This window comes from Zeugodacus cucurbitae, chromosome 3 (assembly GCF_028554725.1).
Source record: "Zeugodacus cucurbitae isolate PBARC_wt_2022May chromosome 3, idZeuCucr1.2, whole genome shotgun sequence".
NCBI lineage: Eukaryota > Metazoa > Arthropoda > Insecta > Diptera > Tephritidae > Zeugodacus > Zeugodacus cucurbitae.
In genome coordinates this window covers 12,034,083-12,055,237 of record NC_071668.1, presented here as the reverse complement: position 1 = coordinate 12,055,237, position 21,155 = coordinate 12,034,083, and the positions used below count along the sequence as shown (strand labels likewise).

Below are 21,155 nucleotides of genomic sequence, written 5' to 3'. Positions count from 1 at the left end.
CGGAATCGAAGATTAAACACTGAATTGTTGGCGATTTTTTTCCAACTACATCGCTGAATTGTATAGAGCAGCCGTTTAGCAGCAGCGCAAGTGAAAATACAGAGAGCAATAAAACAAAAAGCACATTGAGCGCCAAACTGGCGCTCTTTTGAAGCATTTGATTTTCGCTGCGCGCTTGCAGACAATGTAAGCGCGCTCACTAACCGTTGGTAAGGAAGTGGAGAAGAGTATAATATGAACAAAACAACAACAAGAATTTTACGCTTTCATTGTAAAACAGCGCCAGCAGCGTGTGGCGCGTGCTTTATGGCGCTCATCAGCTCAGCGCCTTGCATTGTGTGCTGCCCGCTCTACGTCAAGCTTTTACTCTACGCCCGGCGCATGCAGTCATAACTCTCTCACATATCCAAAAAATAACAAATAACTGCATTTTCTTGATTTAAGGGAGAGCGTAATTTATGCAGCGCTATGGAAAATATACAGGGGCTTTAAAAAGTTGAATTTCTTTCGATAGATGGGATAGGATGGATATACTGCCAGAACGATGTTCTCATTCGTTAGAATTATATTGCAATTTTTAGTATTGTGTAATGAAATGTGTTTGAACTCATTTTCATGTCAGTATGCTTTTATCGAGAAATCTGGGCTTGTATTGCATTGTCATAGGGGCGCTTCTAATGATTGGACTTATCAGATTTTTCTCGGTTAGTCGAAGTATTCCTAGAGTTTTGGAAGCTTGATGGTGGAATATTTCTCTTTGAAGGCACTTTCCGTGCTTTTTTACAGTATGGGGAAGCTTCGATAGGTGGAGTGCTGAAATTTAATGCAACCAATCCTAGCCTACTCTCAACTCAAGACTGTCCTACGGAAATTCCAGATCAAGAAGTTTGGCAGGGTTTCTGCTTTCAGTGATAAGCAGAGATATCTCCTTTCAGTGTTATGAGATATGTCTATGAAGGTTTTCAGAGGCTATACATATGATATAAATTTGATTCCTGATTAATTGTGAGCTCTCAAAGACTTAGGTTGAACCTGTACCTTATAACCGATTCTAGATCAATTACAGTTAAAGTATTAGTTGTAATTTTTTTTCTTCTTCAAAATATCGATAAAACGTATAACATTAAGAGGGGTACCGCAATTACTAAGCCACTAAGCTATGCTTAAGATCTTCTAGTAATTTCAAGTAGCTTGCTTAACTTTCGCTAATTAAATGCGGGCACCTTTTAATAAATCCCGTCGCATTTTTATGGGATCTACGGTATTATACTAGTTCAAGTGAATAATGCAACTTTCGAGTATTATTATGTACTGAATATGCTACTGTACTGTATATACTACCAAAAATAATTTAGGTAACTTAGGTATGGTTGATTGTGATTGTATTTCAAACTGACAGTTTGGAAACACAGGGTTGGAATGAATGTAAATAGTACTATAGCTCCAAAACTGATACTGAGAATAGCAAATACTGTCTGTTTCCGTTATAATAATTTAAATATTAGCTATAAATTGTTTGAAAATACAATTCTTCATGAATTATAAGTTAATTATAAGAATGTCGTTTTTAAATGAATATTTAATTATTAATAAATTAAAGAGATAATTATACATTAGAAATATTATGGGATAACGGGCCAAAAAAAAAGCATTTTGGAAGATTTTTTTTGAGAAAACTACTGAACATTTTTGAGTAGTGAATATTCAGTGACATTTCAAATATGTTTTACAAAAAATCAGTTTTACAAAATGTCGAAAATCAACGAAGTTGCAGCCACTTGAAGTAGGCACACAACGGAATTCCGCACATTGCGGTGTCCCGGATATAAGATCGTAGAATCATCTGAAACACATGGGATAAAAAAAATTAGTTCTTTAGAAGTATATCTCCCAGCCAACGGTGCCCTTTTAAAAGAAACATTTTTTTTTCATTTTTTCAACGGTCGGTGAAGGTAAGTAGTGATAATGTGTGAAATCGGGCCGATGGAATTACTAAAATCCCCATAGCTTTTCTCTTAATTTTGGATAAATTTATTTGAAATGAGGTTCCTGCAAGTTGCCTCTGAACACCTAATACATTTCTGTGAATACATATTCAATTCAAGAGTTCACACGAATAAATATTATCTATCCATTAGACTGCATCTATTTTCAAAGTATAGTTATCCTTATTCATTAGCTTAGCTTAATCCTTGGATTTAGCTGCTAGCTGCTTTATCATTGTTCATTTTGACCAAGGTGTAGTTTATTTAAAGTGGATTCGACTGCATTCACTCTGTAGGAGAGTGTACATTGCCGCCACTGTAACAACGTTTCTAACAGTTTGAGAAACAGTGTATCGCTTTTGAAGCAGTTTTCCCAAAGGTGAATTTCTTCTATGGTGAAGTTGGGTTCATATTTTTTCCTTTCAATAAAATTGCGTATTAATAAAAAATACAAATTTTCAAATTTAAATATTTTATTGAACACTGTTGTAATTTAAAATAAAATACTAAGCTTATCATTTTTGCAACAGTAAATTTGTATATAAAATTAATACAAACTTGTAAATTTAATTAATTACAAGTGTCTAATGTATGTACATGAAATCTATATAATTTAATACATGTGAACATAAAATAGTACAACTTATATGTCTAATGGATGGAACAATAGTAACTTAAGAACTTAAATGAGTTTTCGATTAATACGATGGTGATTTTTTTGAAATTTTTATATACTCATGAAACTAATTTATATTTTTTTAAATGTTTTTTAATTTTTTTATATTAATCTCTTCACATTTTTATATTTATTTTACTTATTTTATTCACTTGCTTAACATTAATTCGGCTAGCTATAGTAGCATTTAAGGCATATAGAGTCGTTGAACGTCTGTAGATCGAAAGGCTTAATGCAATATTTATGCTAATAATATAAAAAGTTAATATTTAGTTTGTTTTCTCAAGCGCTTACAAAAATTATATCTGTAAATATGTCTTAGAATAAATTATTATAACGGTAAAAAAGAGGTGCGTCATGTGTGATTTTATCGTTTGTGTGCTTTGTGATGATGCGTTACTTCTAACTCTATATACTAAACTTCGTTCGATTTCGTCGCTGCTTCGCTACCCGTCTATTTTCCTTCTCTACATAGCCGTCTCCAGTGGCTGACTATAGCTGCGACTATTCGTACTTAGCGGCACCATGCTCGGCGCTTCATCGTCGAAATCCGTCTCTAACAGCGCCTCCGAACGGGAGCGATGGTATGCTGTCGGCTCCGGACTGGCAGTTTGATAAACAGTCTTTGGACGTTTGCCATTTTGGTTGTGCCCCTGGGTTACAGGGCTCTTGCCAGCCAATGGCTGTGTCGTCGCACTTGGCTGTTTCCCCAACACTTGCGCCCTCGTGGTCTGCGGCGCTGCTGCATTGCGACCCAGTTGTGGCTGTGCTTTACTGCTACGCACCGCCGTATAATAGGAATCGGGACGACGCATGTCGGGTGGCGGTGTTGGCAATCCGCTGACAGCGGCGGTTTCATGCCGATACAAAGGCATTTCCTCCGACTTTTGCGGTGTGGGTGTGAAATTTAAATTATCAATTTTCTGCTCATACGGCAACGTACTCATATGTGAGTCATTGCTGAGTTGTGAGCTGCTTGTGGGACGCATCTTGCCATTGCCGTTCCCACTGCCGCTTGGCAGGAAGCTACTGTGTCCCTGCGCTTTCGGTTTATTGTATGCGGGCGGTGGTAGATTTTGTTTGAGCTCATGCAAGAATGAGAGACTCTCATTAGCGCCACTATGTAGCGGTAATGTACTGGCATTACCATAGTAATCGGAATTGGCATCCTCGACATCCGTTTGGTGTATGATAGGCGTATCTTCAGCTATACTATTGGCCACCGAGTTGTTCAGTGTGCTGGCGTAAGTTGAGTTGTCGCGGAAACCCTCATTGCGGTAGGAGAGCTCAAATGTGTCTGTCGGTCGTGGTCGTCCACGTGCGGTGGATGCCTTCGAAATCGAACCAATTGTTGCGACCTTGTACGGTTCATTCGATTTATTAGTTCCTTTCAGCGCGTTTTGACTAACATATTCGTTATAATTCGGTTTTTGATATTCGCTGGGATGCGCGGTTTGATTTTCATACGCCTCAAAGCTGCCCTCAGAGCTGAGCACACTCTTATCCATTGAGTCGATTGAGCCGTTGCCCATCATCTTGTAGTCTTGTCCAAGTGGTTTTGAGAGCGTGGCCGTCGACGTGGACATATTCTAATGAAAAAAAGAGTGTGGTGGGGAAGAAAATAAAATTGAAGGAAATAAAAGGTTAAATAAAAACATAATGGAAAAATAATATACTTAAATTGATGTAAAATTATGTTTCAAAAAAGGTCTATAGAATAATATCTTGATTATCTCAGTTTTATCTAACCTCAAACATAATAACTTCTAATTCTGAAATATAAAATTTATTTTCAACGGTGCGATATCAAATATTCTTCGAATACTTGAGCTCCGAGTACTCAGAAAACTTTATTAACTATGCGAAACTCCCATCACTGGGTATAGTAACTCTAGTACGAGCACTTAAGGTGGAAATATCAGTCACTTTTTCGAGAAAATTAGAGTAATGCCGGTAATGTATATACGATATTCATCTAACCTGAAATGCTTTTGTCCAAGAAAAGAGTTATTAGAACAGAGATTTTAGTTGCTAAGGGATATAATATCAGACATTTTGGACCTCAAAGCAAACCATTTAGCATCTTTGGATCCCATTCCAGGCAATATGGTATAAGTAGAAATCCTTACAGAACATTGTAAGCTCAAAATATGTGATCTATAACATCAGAAACCACTTGAAATTCTTACTAAATCCGGCTTTCAAAATTAAATTTCTTCCTGAAACACCTTACAGAGGTTTCTTAAAACTTAATGGTATAAAATACAGTTAATTAACTAATTTTACGTAATAAAAAATAAATTAACTTAAAATAAATTGTATACTACTTAAATGGAGATAAATGATAAAGAACTCTAAAAATAATTATAAATAAAATAAAAATTAATAAACTTCTAATCATACAAAGTTTCGACGCCGCAGCGAACCCTGTGGATCAATGCTATTCAAACTGCGTAAGCTCTGGCGTATGCTATTTCGGCGTTGTAAACGTTGGACGTGACGATGTTTCGACTTGGCATACCAACAGATGGCGACCAAAATTAGTAAGATGATGGCCAAAATGAAAGCTGAAATGATGCTGATAGCGAATATATCAGCGCGCCAAGAGAGCGGATCGATAATGACCTGGGAGAGGGAAAGAGAAGTTTAAAGGAAGGAAAAATTGTATTGAAAAATGAGACTTACCTTCGGATCCGTTTCACAAATGAAACCCATCTCATTGCTGCAGTCCTCGACCTCGGTGGTGGTGAAGGCGAAACTCGTGCAACGATCGATGTGATCGAAATCTTGTATCCACACCTTTTCGGGGTATCTGTAAGTAAAGTTTTTGGGAGAGTGAGAAAATTGTTTAAAAAATACGTAGTTTGAGAACCACATAGATGATCTCGGAAAAAATACTCCTTACTCACTTTAAGTGTCTCATTTGTCCTTGTAAATATTTCCACAACGTTGCGCTGTCGGTGCGTATGAAAGGCATCGTCGAGTTCTCGCTGCGACAGAAAGCGCGTGCCTCATGGAAGGTCAAAGGTGCGCCCACATAAATGAAGCAAGTATCATGTACCAGCGACCAACCGGGTGGACACTTGCCATCGAGTATGGTGAGATTGTTCATTTGGAAGGGTACAGCTTGCACTTCGAGCAGTAAGGGGTCGTCTGGAAATATATAAAATTGACATATTTTTGAAAACATCATAGCTCTTAATATGCGCACCTGATTTATCGCGTATGCGCGACTGCACCGATATCGTGTTATTGTAGCTCCAATAGTTGTGTCTAGCATCGATTTTTGAGCGCCACAGTTCAATGGTGCTGATGAGTGGAAAGAGAGAATGTGGAGATATATAGAAAGTTGTTTGAATCGTTGTTTTTTTGTTTTATTTTTTGTTTTTTGCTATTTTTTATTATTTCTTTTGCTTCCACTTACCTATTGATCACATAATCAACATTCAAACTACAGTTAGAGTAACGGGTGAGTGTGTATATAAACGTAGCATGCATACATAGTTCAGGCACGTACATATGTAGTAGATAGTTTTAATAAAAACGAGGTTAAAAAATATAATAGATAAGTTTAAAGTGAGTTTATTTGTTTGGGGGTTAGAAAAATAAATCAAAGACAGGTTTATAGTAAAAAGAAATAATATTGTAAGAGGAGGAATTTACTTACATTGAGTTATTTACGGTTATCATTTCGTAATCGTTTTCGGGATTCTCAAATATATTGTCGACATACTGTTGACCCGCTGTGCCAGCGACAATTGTAGCACGACCCATCCAGTTAGTGGCAACATTGCTGTGGATTCAAGAAAAAAACATTTATAGTAATGCGCCTTTGATTTCAATGAAAGCTTAATTTTACACTCTCAGAGAACACCAAAATATACTCTCTGAGAATATATAAGTATCAATGACTATACATTTCTTATTCTCATCGAGAGCGCCAATAAACTCTCCGTCTTTGTTGGCTTTAGCCTATAAACTCCTCTATAACTTACCTATAAAAACCATTATGCGATGTGGTCTGATAGATGGGCAAACGTACTTTCTCAAAACCCGAGATCTCCACAATTCGTCCACCTACATTGCTATGCACAAAATTATAACTGAAATTCGAGACAACTTGTCGCAACTTAATAACATCTTCGAAACCCGCTTTGTTCTGAGCAAAATAATTGCGATACAATTCGATCTCTTGATATGGTGACGACTGACGACCCTCGACATACAGTGCTGGACGATTGCGATTGCCGTAGAATAGATTGTGATGTATAAATCCGCGCAGCGAAGTAGCCGAGCCGCGTGAGTCTGCGCGTATGCTTAGACCGCCCTGATTGTCTTTGATTAAGTTGTTCTAGAAAGAGAAATATTATTATTAAGAGACTAAAATGCTGAAACTAAGTAGTGACTTACCATAAAGTAAAGCGAATGCATATTTTGCACATCAATGCTGAGCGCCGACTTGCAAGTGGAGAAATTACCATACAGCTGATGACAATTACCCTGTATACGATTCGAGGTGAGCGTGAGTGTAGGTGTAACCTCACCGGCGGACGAATACGTCACAGCACCTTTAACAGCGTTCGATATGTGGGTATAGGTGACATTGTGTTGCGCATCGCGGACTGCAAGAAAAAATATCATAAAACAGTGTCTTTAAAATTGTAAACCCAAAACTAGAAGCGCAAATTCTACTCACATTGTCCCAAAGTCGATATAGGCACCGTTACAATTTCCGCTATGAAACCATGAAACTCTGGTGCGCCACTCGCAATCAACTGCAAACTCAAAGTAGGACTCTCAGTCTTGAAGAATTTACGCTGATTATCGCTGTCCCATTCGATTTTGCCGAGGAAACGTGAAGTCACATTGTAGATATCGCCATCGAAGAGCCGTATCACATCGGTGCGTCCATATTCCTTCGAGTGATTAAATAAATTCGATTGTAGCAAACGGAAGCCCATCGGTTTGGCACGATATAGGGAGGTGAAGATCTTCACACAGTTCACGGGGTTATTATCGTACTTATAGTAGACTAAAATACGTTCCTCCACGGTGAGCACCTTTTGTGGATCACAGATATCAACGAGCGAGAAGAGTTTGTACGGAATATCCAAATCTTTGAGTGGCGTAAAGCTTGACTCATCACTTTCACGTCCCTCACCCGTTAGCGAGAGTATATTGATGCCGGCACCAAAAGCGTTGCTGATATTCAGGAAATTGAGATTCATTGTGCCACTAGGCGCTATATAATTAACGCCGTGATGTGCAGAGTTCAGAATCGTCACCGAACGTATTGTCGGATTCTTGTGTATTGCTTGGATTGCAGCCGATTTCTGATTATGCAATATGCCAGCATTCTCAATACGTATGTATTCCAAATGACTCTGCCGATTATTGATCGGTCCATGTGAGAGACTATCATGGAAACGATGACCATATTGATTCTCCTCAAAGTCTGAGTTCGCAAAACGTATGCCACCCCAGTAAACGAGATCTTCCGGCGCGCTGTTACAACTTACAAATACAAATACATCATCCCAATGACATTCGTGTCTACGTCCATAAACTTGTCCATTTAAACGTTCTGCGCAATCTTCCATACGCAATTCATCGCCACGACACTCCAAAGGTTGCACCCAGGTCCAAATACGTGTCAATGAGTTTGTGTGATACTCAATGCGTCGATCGTGTCCATAATATACATTGAGTGGATCAAAGCCGAGTTCGCGACAAACAACCTGCGCATTACGTTCGGTGAAGCGGCTATCGCAAATCGGCACCCATTGGAGTGTGGTGTGGTTGAAATATTCGAGAAAGCCTTCGTTGATGCCACCAAAGGAGATCTGTGGATTTGTGGTGCAATTCTGTGCACTCGTGCACAGTCGTATGGAGTCATATGCTTGCGATTGACTAAGGTCTTCAATGCCACGCTTCGTAATCATAGTGTACGACTCATGCGAGGCATTCACAAAGGGACGCATTCTAATTTCCGACTCTCGATAACCGGTAGCTAAGAGTGTGCCCAAAACAAGTATACCCACATTCGGTTCAAACTCGAGTTGTACGCCATGCTGTATGGAGAGTGTGGCGCCAGGCATAACTGTAATGTCGGAGAGTATGCGATATGGTTCGGGTCGTTTGGGTAATGACAAGTCCTTGTATATGCGACCACCTGACCAAGTATTAAGATCTATAATTTCGTCGTGCTCATCGATCAGCGAAACACTCGCATCGAAACTGTCCTCAATGAGGAAAGGTTGGTAAATAACGTCCGCGTGATCATTCCACGTATCGAAATCAAATATTTTCGACTCGATATACTTGGCATCCTTTGAGCCCCACCAATTCTCCGTGGCGTAAAAGTAGTTATTCAACCGTGCGGAACGTACACCGGCCACCAAATTGTAGTCCATTTGATTCTCTGCGATTAAGTTGCGATACAGCTTCACATTTTGTATGCCATCCAAACGCACAACGGCGCTCGGGAGACGATTCTGTGGACGTACTTTACGTGGACGATAATTGCGCATGGGCGCATTACGGAAGTTACCCGCCATTGAGTCAATGCTGTTGCCCTTTATGGTATTGTAAGCGATCATCGCCGGAACCTCACCCAAAATCTCGCTCAAACTGTCCGCACGCAGCTCCATAATGAATTTGGCATTATTACTCTCGATGCGATTGTAATCGAACTTGATACGCTTCTCCATGCCGTCCAGTGTAATCAGGCTACGCGGACACTGATTGTTCAGAAATACATTTGAGGTTATGTTAAAGACCGTATAATGTCCACTGACGTCAATGAAAAAGTTTCGATTACGCTGCCAAGTGCTATTACCGAAGTAGACGCTATGCGTGAAATTCTCATTATACTGCCAAACATAAGGCAGTGCGACCTGAAAACCGCCGAAGGCATTATCTTCAACCGTCGTATCTTGCACCACATAATGGAAGAGATTATTCGATGAACGCAGGTCCTTCGAGAGCTGTCTAATGCCATGTCCATTCTGTGTGATCATTGTACTGTTCACGTGTATAGTAACCTCGGAGATATTGCTGTACTGCACATCCCAGAATGGTGACTTCACCAATATGGCCTCACGGAAGTTCGAGCTAATCTCCGAATTCATAATTTTGATGGACTCATTCGCTTTACGTAAATAATACTCGCCATTATCGCCCACATAGCGATTATAGTAGTAGGCCGCAATGCCACGAAAGTTCTTCTGTATCTTAGTTGAGCGTATGCTAAGCGTGGGCACCGGACCGCTCACCACTCGATTGCGTATATTCTGCACGGGAGCAGTGACAGTAGAGAGACGCAGTACAGCACCACCCAAAGCATTCGCACCGCTCTCGTAGTAGATGATGATGCCGTAACTGCTGCTTGTCGTAGGAAATACATTCAGATCACGTTTGAGTACCCACAAAGCGGAACGTCTGTTCTCCGTTTGTGAATCTTGAATTGTTATATGTTCTGTGGAGAGATTTTGTATGGGATTGAGCAGTTGTATGCCGAGCACATAACCGGCGGGGCAGCGCACAACAATTTTGCGGCTGATTGATTCACCACGAACGGGTTCTGTGCGTATATACTTATTTTGCCAGGTGTCCAAGTCAATTTGTCCTTCGTCGCGTGGCAGCACATATGGATCGTAGTCTGCCTCGAAGGTGTTGAAGTCCACAGCCATTTGGAACCAACCACCAAGCTCATTCTGTTCAATGGCCGAAATGACCGGATCATGTGAGATACCGCTATCACGATTGTTCTTTATAACTGAACCCTGTATGCGTAAATCCAACTGCTTCAAGCTAATACCATTACCACGATTGCCGATGAACTCACAATTCTTAATATTATTCACCGACTTGCCACCATAAAGGTCTGCATATACGATACCCAAACCATCTTGTAAATTGTCTACCACACGCACATTCTCGAGATTATGGCGCGCAAAATCCATTTGTATAGCGGGCTTGAAAATATTCGTAGTGTAATCGAAGAGTCCAGCCTTCTCAATAGTCAGATACTGTAGGTCCGCGCGTTCGGCTAACATGCTAAAACGTACACCGGCCCAAGCGCCCTCATAACAACGCATACCCACATCATTTTCATGTGTGCATGAGTTCTCGAACTCACCACGTGTTGAGTACTCAGCACGACACTTGGTTATATCTAGATCATGTTCGGTGCAACGCACATTCGAGACAATCACATCTTCCGTCACGCCTACTGTAGGCATTTGTGAGCGATGTAGCCGCCAGTCACGTGGATTGAGCGTATAGCCGAGATGATGACACACAAGCGCCGCATTTAGCACTGTCCAACCGTAATCGCAAACTGTGCCCCAACGCCCATCCAAGTAGACCTGTAAACGTCCTTCGTAATCACCAGCGCCACCGATGAGTCGCACTGGCACACGTGGTGGCTCGTTCTTCTCTATGATCGACTCAGTCTCAACATCAATAACATCGACATCTAACTGCTCTACGTCCGTCGAATTATCCATAGCAATCACAGTTTCACGCTTCAGTGTAAAGAAGATATCATCTGGCCGGCGACCGCGGGCCTCCAATTTGCCAGCGATCATCATGCCGACGCTGGGCTCAAATTTCAGTGTAACACCGGGTTGCAGCGTCAACTTGCCACCAGGACGTATGTTGATGTCGTTCGTTACACGATACGTGCCAGCTGAGAGTATTTCTTGCCCATCAATTTCACCGCCAATCAAATCGGAGCCCTCTTGCGAGAAGCGCGGCACCAGCGTAGACATTGTTATCATTGTCGTCGAACCCGGATTGGAGCTGTGCAAAAGATATGGTATATACTGTATCTTAGCCAAATTGTAACGATTGTTGCGATGAAAGAGACGCGGAAATATTTTATTCTCATCTGAGTGACCCAACCAATTGTAGGTGGCGTTGATAATCTGACTCTGATCGCTCAGTTGTGAGCCCACCTCATAGGCGGAGTCCAAGTTGTGTAGTATATTGCGGAAGATGTCCACATTACTGGAGGCCACTACAACTGCCGCAGCGACACGACAACGTGGATTGAGACGTCCCGAGCCATCGCTACCCTCACTACCCTCGATCAGCGGTCCAAAGGGTTCAGATATCTTGTTATCACGCACGAAGTTGCGTGTGAAGAGCAGCGATTGCAACTCGTGTGAGCTGTAAGGTGACAAACCCAACGACACCACATAAACGCCACTATTACGACGAAAGTGGTTACTCTGTATCAGCAGGCGTACAGGCATGAAATTGAACTCTTGAAATATGTAGTCGTTGCGTATATAAATGGCGCCATAAGAGCCCAGACGGAAGTGATTAAACTCGATTTTGCCTTGTAGATTGAGCGCGGGGCTGAGAAAGATTGAGTTTTTCTGGCTGTAGTCGAAGGTGTTGTGTCCGATTTGTAACTGCATATTCGGTTGCTTGTTGGTTGTAAAACGCCAACAGGACTCCACCAGCACATCGTTATGTAGACTGCCGTTGAAACTGTTCCCTGTAATATTGACCCAAATCGGTTGACAGTAGTTACCATGCAAGACACCTGTCTCCAAGTTACCGCCAATTTGTGAGTATTCCACAGTCGTCGTTTGATTGAAGGGTATATATTCGATACGATCTGGTGAGCTTGTATCATTCAGCCATACAGCCAAGCCATAACCCTTATTCGCTTGTATGGCGCTACGTGATATATTACGATTACCGCCGTAGTAGGTGATGTTAACGCCGCCACCCTGATTGAATGTAATGTTACTACTTGTGATATTGACATCTCCAGCACCGCTGGTTACATGAACACCCGAAATATGACCGTTGCCCGAAACGAAGCTGCCATGCACATGCAGTTTGGAACGTATATTATCGATCGCAATACCACGTCCACCATTATCCTCCACAACAGAGTTCGCAACACGTAAGTCATAGGCACGCGTGTCATCAGTGGTGATTCGTATAAAGCCATTCACCTCCTGACGCGCGTCCGCACGTATACGCACGAAAAGCTTCTCACGATTGCTCGTCACACTCTGTGGACGTGTGTAGTTACGCGCTTTCCATGCAAAGAGCACCCGATCGGTCTCCGATGTACCATCGAAAATCTCCACCGTGGCGGTCTCATTGTTGCGCAACACAAACGACTCAAAGTGCACCGTTAGTAGATAACCGGTACGTGTGAAGAAGTATTTACCGCAAACTTTATCCGAACCTGCATAGTATTTTTGCGTGAAGGACAATGAGATGGGATAGGTCTGACCGGAGGTGGTGGGCAATGTACAAAAATCATAGATGGACGCACGATCCATACGCTCGTTCACGCGCAAGTCATGCCCTACATATTTGACACCATCCGCTACGTTCTCCACAATATTACAACCATCCAACTGTACCATACCCTGACTGGAGTTCACAAAAACACCAATACCGTTATTTTTCTGCACCGTCACATTCTGCAGGATGAAGCCGCCCTGCGGTAAGGTCGCATTAAAACCGGTGTAAGCCGAATGAGTGATTGCTACGTGCTGCATAACGGGTGGCAGTCCAATCACCTCCAAGGCGGACTTCACGCTATAGTCCCGTCCTACACCGGCCAACTTAATGTCGACATAACGTAATGTGGATTGTGATAAGGCGGTGTAAACGATATTGTTATTGCCAAGCGTTTTTGTTGAAGGCGCGTTATGGAAATATAGACCACGCCAATTACCGAGTGGCGCATTATACAACGGTCTACATTGTATACCGATATCATTATGATAGTCGCAAACGCCAGAGCCCAATTGCCGTGAAGTCCAGGCACAATTCACTAGCGAATTCTCGCCACCTTTGCAACGCGGCTGCTCGTAGAGTAAACGTGGATGATAGCCCGGTGTGCGTTCAACCCAATTCCAAAACCGTCCGCCAGCATAACCCATTTGACGACAAGCGACCGCATAGTCCACGAGTGTCCAACTAGAGCGTTTAAAATAAAATATTTGTGAATTTCTTTTTGACGTTTGTCTTGAAAGTACTCACTTTCTCGAATTTGTACAAACGTCGCGCCATGAGCCTTTGTGAAAGAGCTGTAGACGTCCCTCTAAAGGTGTTGGTCCATCAACTAAGCGTGCGCCACGCACTTCGGCATCAATTATATCTGTCTGGGTAGCTACGGGCTTTCCTTGTGCCGTTAGTGTTATGCGTGATGTAGGTGTTCCCTGAAAAATAAATGAAAAGGTTTAAAATTGGAGGACGACATATGAAAAGAGAACTCAAATCACACGTCCTTCATTACTGATGTTATTAACTCCCTTTTTCAAGAGCCACGCAAAACTAACATGATCGTTCCGAACTCTTTAGCTGACTAATCAACAATTTTTCTATAAAGCATCTAATTTCATCTGAGGATAATGAGTCTTTACCAAACAGTAATAAAGGACTGTATTTCTTATAAAGTATGATATATACTATACTATAGATAAAGTCGTAGGTTTAGTAGAAGTTAATATATCAGGGAACTGTCTAAGATGAGAGAATTGTTAGAACTAGTAAAGAAATCTTAGGGGACTGACGTCCGAATCAAACATAAGTTTGAGAGGATGCTCTTGTTGAATTTTAAAAGTAGACAGAAGAGAAAATACCAGACCTAAAGCCTTACATCCACCAGACTACCAAACCGTTTAACTTCTCGATATTCCTATAAAGGGCCTTATATGGACTAAAACCTGTTTTACAGTTATGTTTTAGAACGATACTTGGATAGGAGCCTTATCTTTCACATTTTGAAAAATAAATCCATGAATTATAAATCTTGGTCAAAAAGTTATGGTTCCAGTAGCTCGAGTATAGTATCTTTCGCCTTTCTTACTCGGAGCAATATAATTATGTAAAACAATATTAGGACAAATATAGGAGTTTCAGGTGTGATACGACTCTGGCGACACCTAGCGGGAATTTTGGTTGAAATGTAGATCCTTTCCTCTTGACAATTAATATCTTGAATATGAGTATATTAGGGCCATAAATAAGGTTATTAGTAATAATTTGAATCGAGCGCCACCTAACGGGATTTTATTTTTTTTTACATTTTCTGCTGGCCAAATGTAATATTATTATTATCTGGCCATATAATTCAAGTCGTATATTTTTGCTAATTTAAATAAATTTCCATATACTGTGTCATGAGCAACAACCAATAACAATAACAATAAACAATAATAGCAAGGGTCGCCGTTAATTTGACTTTCACTCATTCATGAAAACTTACAAACATGGGCATTTACTCATTCACTCATTAAATTGAAGCGTCAACACTTTGACACAGCAACCAACTCCTACTAAATACAACTAAGTAAGAAACAACAACAGCAACAAAAGCAAAAATCCAACAACCAAGCAACCGACTAATCTAATTAACCCAACGCGACCCAGTAGCCGTCTGTCAAGACATGCGACAGCGAAGAAAAAATAAAAATACTAATAACAACAAGAAACAGAAGTAATAATCACAATGAAAAAATAATAACCAACAACAATAAGGAACAACCATCAAATGATTTATTTAATGCACAAATTTGTAGCTAAAGCAGAAGATAGGCCCACTAATAGGCCACGAAATGGGCAATAAAGCATAGGCGCGCTGCAAAGCAACCGAACGGCGTATAACGGGGCGTGTCATAGTCAACGCTATAACGACAGCCAACGCCGCCGCACAGCAACAACAACAACAGTGACAATCGCATAGCAGACAATCAAAGCAACTTCCGTTCGTGCGTTGGACGGTCAAGCAGTAATAGCAAATACATTTGTACATCTGACCGTCGTGACTCAAAGCCAAAGTCGACATTTGCGACTTTTTAATTGGACAACTCTGAAAATTGCGCTTGCGTCAAATAGCCATTGACCCTAACCTAAGCCACGGCTGTCCGCTAATGGTTAGCGGGCTCTTCAGCAATTGTCTGTTCTCGTCTAGCTAGCTTAGCTCACATTTTATTTATTATTTTATTGTTGTTGTTGTGTTGTGTTGCTTTCATTTGGCCTACCCCACCCAAAAAATTGGTCTTTTGACATTGCGGTACGCAAGTGCGCAGGCCTAACGCGCGCACAGCTGCTCCACAAGCGACACGCTTTGAAATGCCTCACGCTTTGTTTACCTTTTTCGTCATCGCACACACGAGTACGTGCGAATTATTTATGTGTATTTAATGTGTTGCTTTTATCGCTAGCACCTGTTCTGTTTGCTTACATGTTTCATTATCAATCGGGGCACAAGTTACCCCATATTTGGAGTGTTATCTTTATTCTCCATAAAGATAATAAATATCATAATATATGGTTGGGAACTCTGTTTGTGATTTTCGAATTTGTGCAATACATTGAATATGTTCAATTTTATATGGAGATGGGCCGAAAAAGCTCTAAAAAGCCGTTGCATTTCATTTGGGTTTAAGACCTATAAAGAAGTGTTTTCAAATTTATATAAACGTGGTTTTTGGGGTTAGTCATCCCTCGCAAAAGCTTTGAGATAGCTTTTGTCACGGAAAGGATCTCTATAAAATTAACCTCCTAGCCCTTTGGATGCGATTTAAAATTTGTAAAATCTTTAATTTGCCGAAGAGATGACAATTTGTCTACAATAGACTGGGAACTGGGTCTGCCTTAAGAGCTTCAAAAATCGATTTTTTTGTTTTGTTTTAAATCTCTTCCAAAACTATCCAAGAATATGTCTTTAAAATTCCAAAGGCCAATTCGACATATTTTCGAAGCTAGAGCAATTTTAGTGGCCGAGCGTCGAGTAGGTGCGAATGCTCAGGCAGAGACCTTTAAAGCGCGTTTTCTCGAGTTTTCATTTTCACAAGTGTTAGAAAACGGTGCCGGCGATAGCAAAAATAATATATGTCCGATCGAAAAAAACCAAAGTGATCTAGCTTCAGTATTAAATTATCTTCTATTTGAACTAAAAAAGTTGGACAAAAGTATTATTTAAACTACTTGTTTTGCAACTTAAAGTCAATTTTTTTGTTCTTAAAAGAGTGATTTTTTTTTTTCAAACTTCGAAAAAAATTGTTTTTTATAACTTCTTCGGTATTTTTTTAGTTCATAAAGAAAAGAAACTTATAAAAATTAAAAAAAAATAGGTTCGACTGTTTTAGCTACATCGCACGACCTCCATCACGGCACTGATTTGCAAGTGCAGATTCCAGGCGCTCCAGAAAAATACTTACAACTTTGAAAAAATTTCAATATTTTTTAATAAAAAATATTGTTTTTTAAGCCTTAAATATAGTACACTATCGTCTTAAAATTCCGTTTACCGCAATCATTTCCTTCCCTTTCAAAAAAACGCGTTTTTTTCGACTTCTAAAGCAAATTACTGCCTTAACAGATCTTCACAGTCCAAACTCAGTTCAAGCGTTGAACTCAGCTCTCCTGTTAAACGAAAATAATAGTGGTTTTGTTTTATAATTGATTAGATCCCATCATGTGTAAATAAATTTAGCTAATTACATATATGGGCGAATTATTTCGGTCGTCATTTGTACAATGAGGCTAGAAATACCGAACTCAGATAGATTTCATTCTCCCTGGTATTCTTAGCAGTTTCTTACTGTATTATATTTAAAAAGATCCATCCAGTACTATTTGAGGAGGAGTGGTTGATATAAAAAGAATTTGGCACTCTGAAAGCTCTTATAATAATACATATAGAAAAGAGGCCTGAATTAAAAAAGTCCAGTGAGCTTTTAGAAAAACTTTTGCAAACTTCAAATTAAAAAACTTAAGCACTATGAGCATTTGAAGCTTTTAGATTTTGGTAAGGCTTTCTAAAGTTATTTTTGAAGACATCACTGCTGCAGTCTAGGAAACTAGCGAATCGAACAAATCACTTGTAGAAGTTACAGAGACTGGATTAATAAAGTAGGGCTGGAAGAGCAAGTGGGTTAAAAGGGTCATACACCTCTGAAATGCTGGGGTATTGAGGTAATATAACGATGAGAGAAGTCGTGAATTGAAAAGGGTTAATATCACCTCTTATTCACTTCGTGATGGCTCCTCGGACCACCGCTATCTGAATTTTGTCAGTTTTTATCGCAATCCAAAATTTGACTTACCCTACCCACATATCACTAGCGCCTATATACCGTTATTAAAATGGTTCTTTATATTTTCTTGTTTATATATGTACATATATTGCTTTATCGGTCGCCTGATAAGCAATGAGCGATAACGTCTGCTTGCTTGCTTTTGCGATTATTCAATCAATTATTTGCCCGTTTGAGTGCAATTTTTCCAAAGGCAACTTTGTCAATGTTTGTATTTGGTGACTGCGTGCACTTTAGCTACACTTTTTTGTATGTATCGATATCTTTGTTGTCATTGGAATTATGGATTTGCATGTTATGAATAATCGAATAGTGTTTGAACAGTTAAGCTTTATGAAAATTGTGTAGCAACAAGTGGAAAGACAGGTGAATTTGTTTCAAATTATAGGGAACGGAGAATGTATGATTTTTTGAGATAGAATACTCGCCTTAAGAGGTTTCTCTATACAATATCGAACTCGATAAATTCGATTGAACTTTTTTGAAGATATGGCAGTACATTGAGTGGACTAGGGATCATTTCTGACTATCTGATACTAATTATGGACCGAATTCCATTCGGATTCAGGATGTAACTCTCCAAGTTGAGGGTTTTGCAAATGTTTGAAGTACTATTAGTACAAGCTTGTCATTTAGAAATGTCAAAAGACGTCGACCGGAGCCAAAATAAGTCCAAAGAGGTCATAAACAGATCTGAATAAAGGTCAGGCATTCGAATTAACGATTCATATTAAAAAAAACATACATTCTAAACGACACTCTACTGAAGCGGACGAAAACTATTTTTCTGGATATCGGTTTTCACTGAATAGTCTGATCTATTTCCAACTTGTTGAACTTTTTGATTAAAAATTTTCAGCAGTCTTATGTATTTCTGAGCCTTTTTCAGAGTCTGCTATATAATTGACTGCACTAGGATAGGTATTTATTGAAAAGTATTCTATGAAATCTATCCTTTCTTAGGTTCCTAGCATAATATTTGCCATTTCTGCTATGTTTTTATAATTTTAAACTTTCTTTTTTGAAAATAAACAAAAATTCCAAACTCTACTCACCACTGCATGCAATATCCCACGCACAGTTATGCCCACAGTTGGAGCGAATTCCACACGTACACCCGGTTCGATGATCAAACGTGCACCCTTCGCCACCTCGATGTGTTGACGCGCCACAAAAGGACTCTCACTGTAACGCAATGTACGTTCGCCAGTGATTTCACCACCCTGCAGTTCAGTGTAACTGGGCGATGACATCACGGGTTGCGCTGGCGCAGGTTCGATTATATCCACCACCTTCAAAGGCCATTGCGGCGCCACTGTGCTCGGCGCTGACTGCACGGGCGTGAGTAGTTGTGTGCCGGCGCCATCGAGACTGGCGAATTCGAGTTCGCTACTCACATCACCCATATTGGAAGCGCCGCCAAGTGTGGCCGTGGCGCTGAGGAGCAGTGTAAGCATGGTAAATGCAGCGAGGGTGGTGACGTAGCGACAGGAAGTCAGTGAGGTTGTAGGCAGTGTGGCATGCAGTCTACTGTGTTGTCTGCGCGCGTAACCAGGTGGGCGCGCATTGTGTTGCGCTGACATTTTTGATGTTGTTGTTGTATTTTTTTTTGTAAAATATTTCTTTATGTTTTTTTTATTAAATTTCGTAGTATTTAAATGTAGTTCGTTTGTTGTCTATAACTGGCTTTCTTGTGTTTTGTTGTTGCTTTATTGCACTTTATTTGCGCTCACTTCTTGTTATTTTATTGTTGCAATATTTTTATGAATTTTTTACACTTGCTGGAAACACATATTTGCTAGCGTCGTCCTCTTTATGGCTTCATGATTCACTTGAATGCACATTTTTTGTTGTTTTTATAATTTTTTTTTTTATTTTTTATAAACTTTTTTTATTACAATTTATCAAACAAATTTTGCATATAAACGTGTTAGAAATTTTATTTCACAGCTTTTGGCACGTTGCGCGCTTACTCATCCATTTTTATTGCTCAACACTGCTTATAATTAGTTATTAATTTTTTTCTGTAACAACAAATTTTTTTTTTTGTATTATTAATTGCTCTAATTGCAACAAATTTAATATTTTTAGGCACGTAATTATCAATTTTTTCCTTTCACAATCATTCGTTATTAACCTTGGCCAAAAATAATTTCGTCATAATCACATACTCACAAGCACTTCTTTAACACAATTTCTATTGTTTTTTTTTTTTGTAAAAATGATAAGCGCGCTTATCAGCTGTTCGATTTAGTCATCGTAGACTAAACATTGAAATGCCAAAGTGGCGTTCCACATTACCTGTATTACCAAGCAACTGTTTTACACTCCACTCCCTCCCCGCTCTGAACAAAACTAACGCGTTCATTCATTCATGCGCCGACACGCTACTATTAACTGTAACAACAACACACGTTATTGTAAAATAAACAACAACTAAACACTCCAAGTATTGTCAGCGAGTGGGTCCAAAAAGGCAGCAAAACACGTCTATACGCAAAGAACCGTTACGAGCAACTAAACTCAACGAAATACTCAAGCGCGCCGCTGCACAAGCGAGTGAGCAACAACAAAAGCAACGGCAGCAACAACAACAATCAATGAAATGAAATGTTAAACTTAACTCCCCAACTGGCGTTGACCCATACTATAATATGTTTGTTGTTATTGTTATATGTAAATGTGTGTGTGTCTTCTTGTGCGTTTAACTCTTGTGTGCTTTTGGAGAGTATACATATATTTACAATAAGAGCGCGCGGGAATCGCTCCCATTTACTTTCATTGTTGACTAGTTGTGAGCCCCAAAACTCCAACTCGAAGAAGTAGCAATACAACAACAATCACCCATAACGGTACAAATCGTCTATTCAAAGCAGTAGACGTAAAAGAAGTAACATTTGCTCGCGAGAAGACCAACAAGTTTTTTATTTTCGTTAGAACTTACATATTTGTTGCTAATGGCTTTGGCATAACAAACACAGAAAATAACGGTAGTTGAGTAGTAAGTAATAGCGTAATCATAACTAAATGTAAGTAAGTGCCTTTAATGATGAAAGTAATAACAGTAGCAAAGTGGTTGAAATTTCCTTTCTTTTTGGGTCGAAAGGTATTCATCATGCTGTAAATGTATAGCAGACCACCCTAAAATACAATAATAAACAGAACTTCAGCAAAATTCTGTCAATAATTGTGTTGAAGGCTCGACCGATTGTGATAATACAACATTTTAAGGTTAGATTAGAGTATGAGAAAAGCAGAAAGCCTTTATTTCACAACCAGGTTTTCAACAGTAGTCCTTTTTCTCCAATATTTTCAATCTACCAGGTGGAGTACTAACATTTTATAGGATGAAAATTGGAAATCTGGTCATGTTGAAATATTTTTGGTTAGGGAGCCTTTCAAAAAAAA

At 39.7% G+C, this 21,155-nt stretch overlaps 1 protein-coding gene across 6 annotated transcripts in view; it reads right to left on the bottom strand.

Annotated features, from left to right (window-relative positions):
- Positions 1-2,547: 2,547 nt before the first annotated feature.
- Positions 2,548-21,155, bottom strand: part of LOC105216137 (protein bark beetle) — a 29,103-nt gene continuing 10,495 nt past the window's right edge. For 4 of the 6 annotated variants that reach the window (XM_011190477.3, XM_029042814.2, XM_029042816.2 and 1 more), the window contains exons 2-13: positions 18,803-19,771; positions 13,684-13,862; positions 7,358-13,620; positions 7,072-7,283; positions 6,657-7,012; positions 6,329-6,454; positions 6,086-6,112; positions 5,873-5,970; positions 5,571-5,814; positions 5,347-5,473; positions 5,065-5,286; positions 2,548-4,250 (exon numbers count right to left, since the gene is read on the bottom strand). In XM_011190477.3, coding sequence (XP_011188779.2) covers positions 3,129-4,250; positions 5,065-5,286; positions 5,347-5,473; positions 5,571-5,814; positions 5,873-5,970; positions 6,086-6,112; positions 6,329-6,454; positions 6,657-7,012; positions 7,072-7,283; positions 7,358-13,620; positions 13,684-13,862; positions 18,803-19,330 — 9,504 coding nt within the window. In that variant the 5' untranslated portion in view covers positions 19,331-19,771 and the 3' untranslated portion in view covers positions 2,548-3,128. Of the gene's footprint in view, positions 4,251-5,064; positions 5,287-5,346; positions 5,474-5,570; positions 5,815-5,872; positions 5,971-6,085; positions 6,113-6,328; positions 6,455-6,656; positions 7,013-7,071; positions 7,284-7,357; positions 13,621-13,683; positions 13,863-18,802; positions 19,772-20,057; positions 21,151-21,155 lie in introns of those variants that run through there. The other 2 variants (XM_054227468.1, XM_054227469.1) reach the window with 2 other exon arrangements.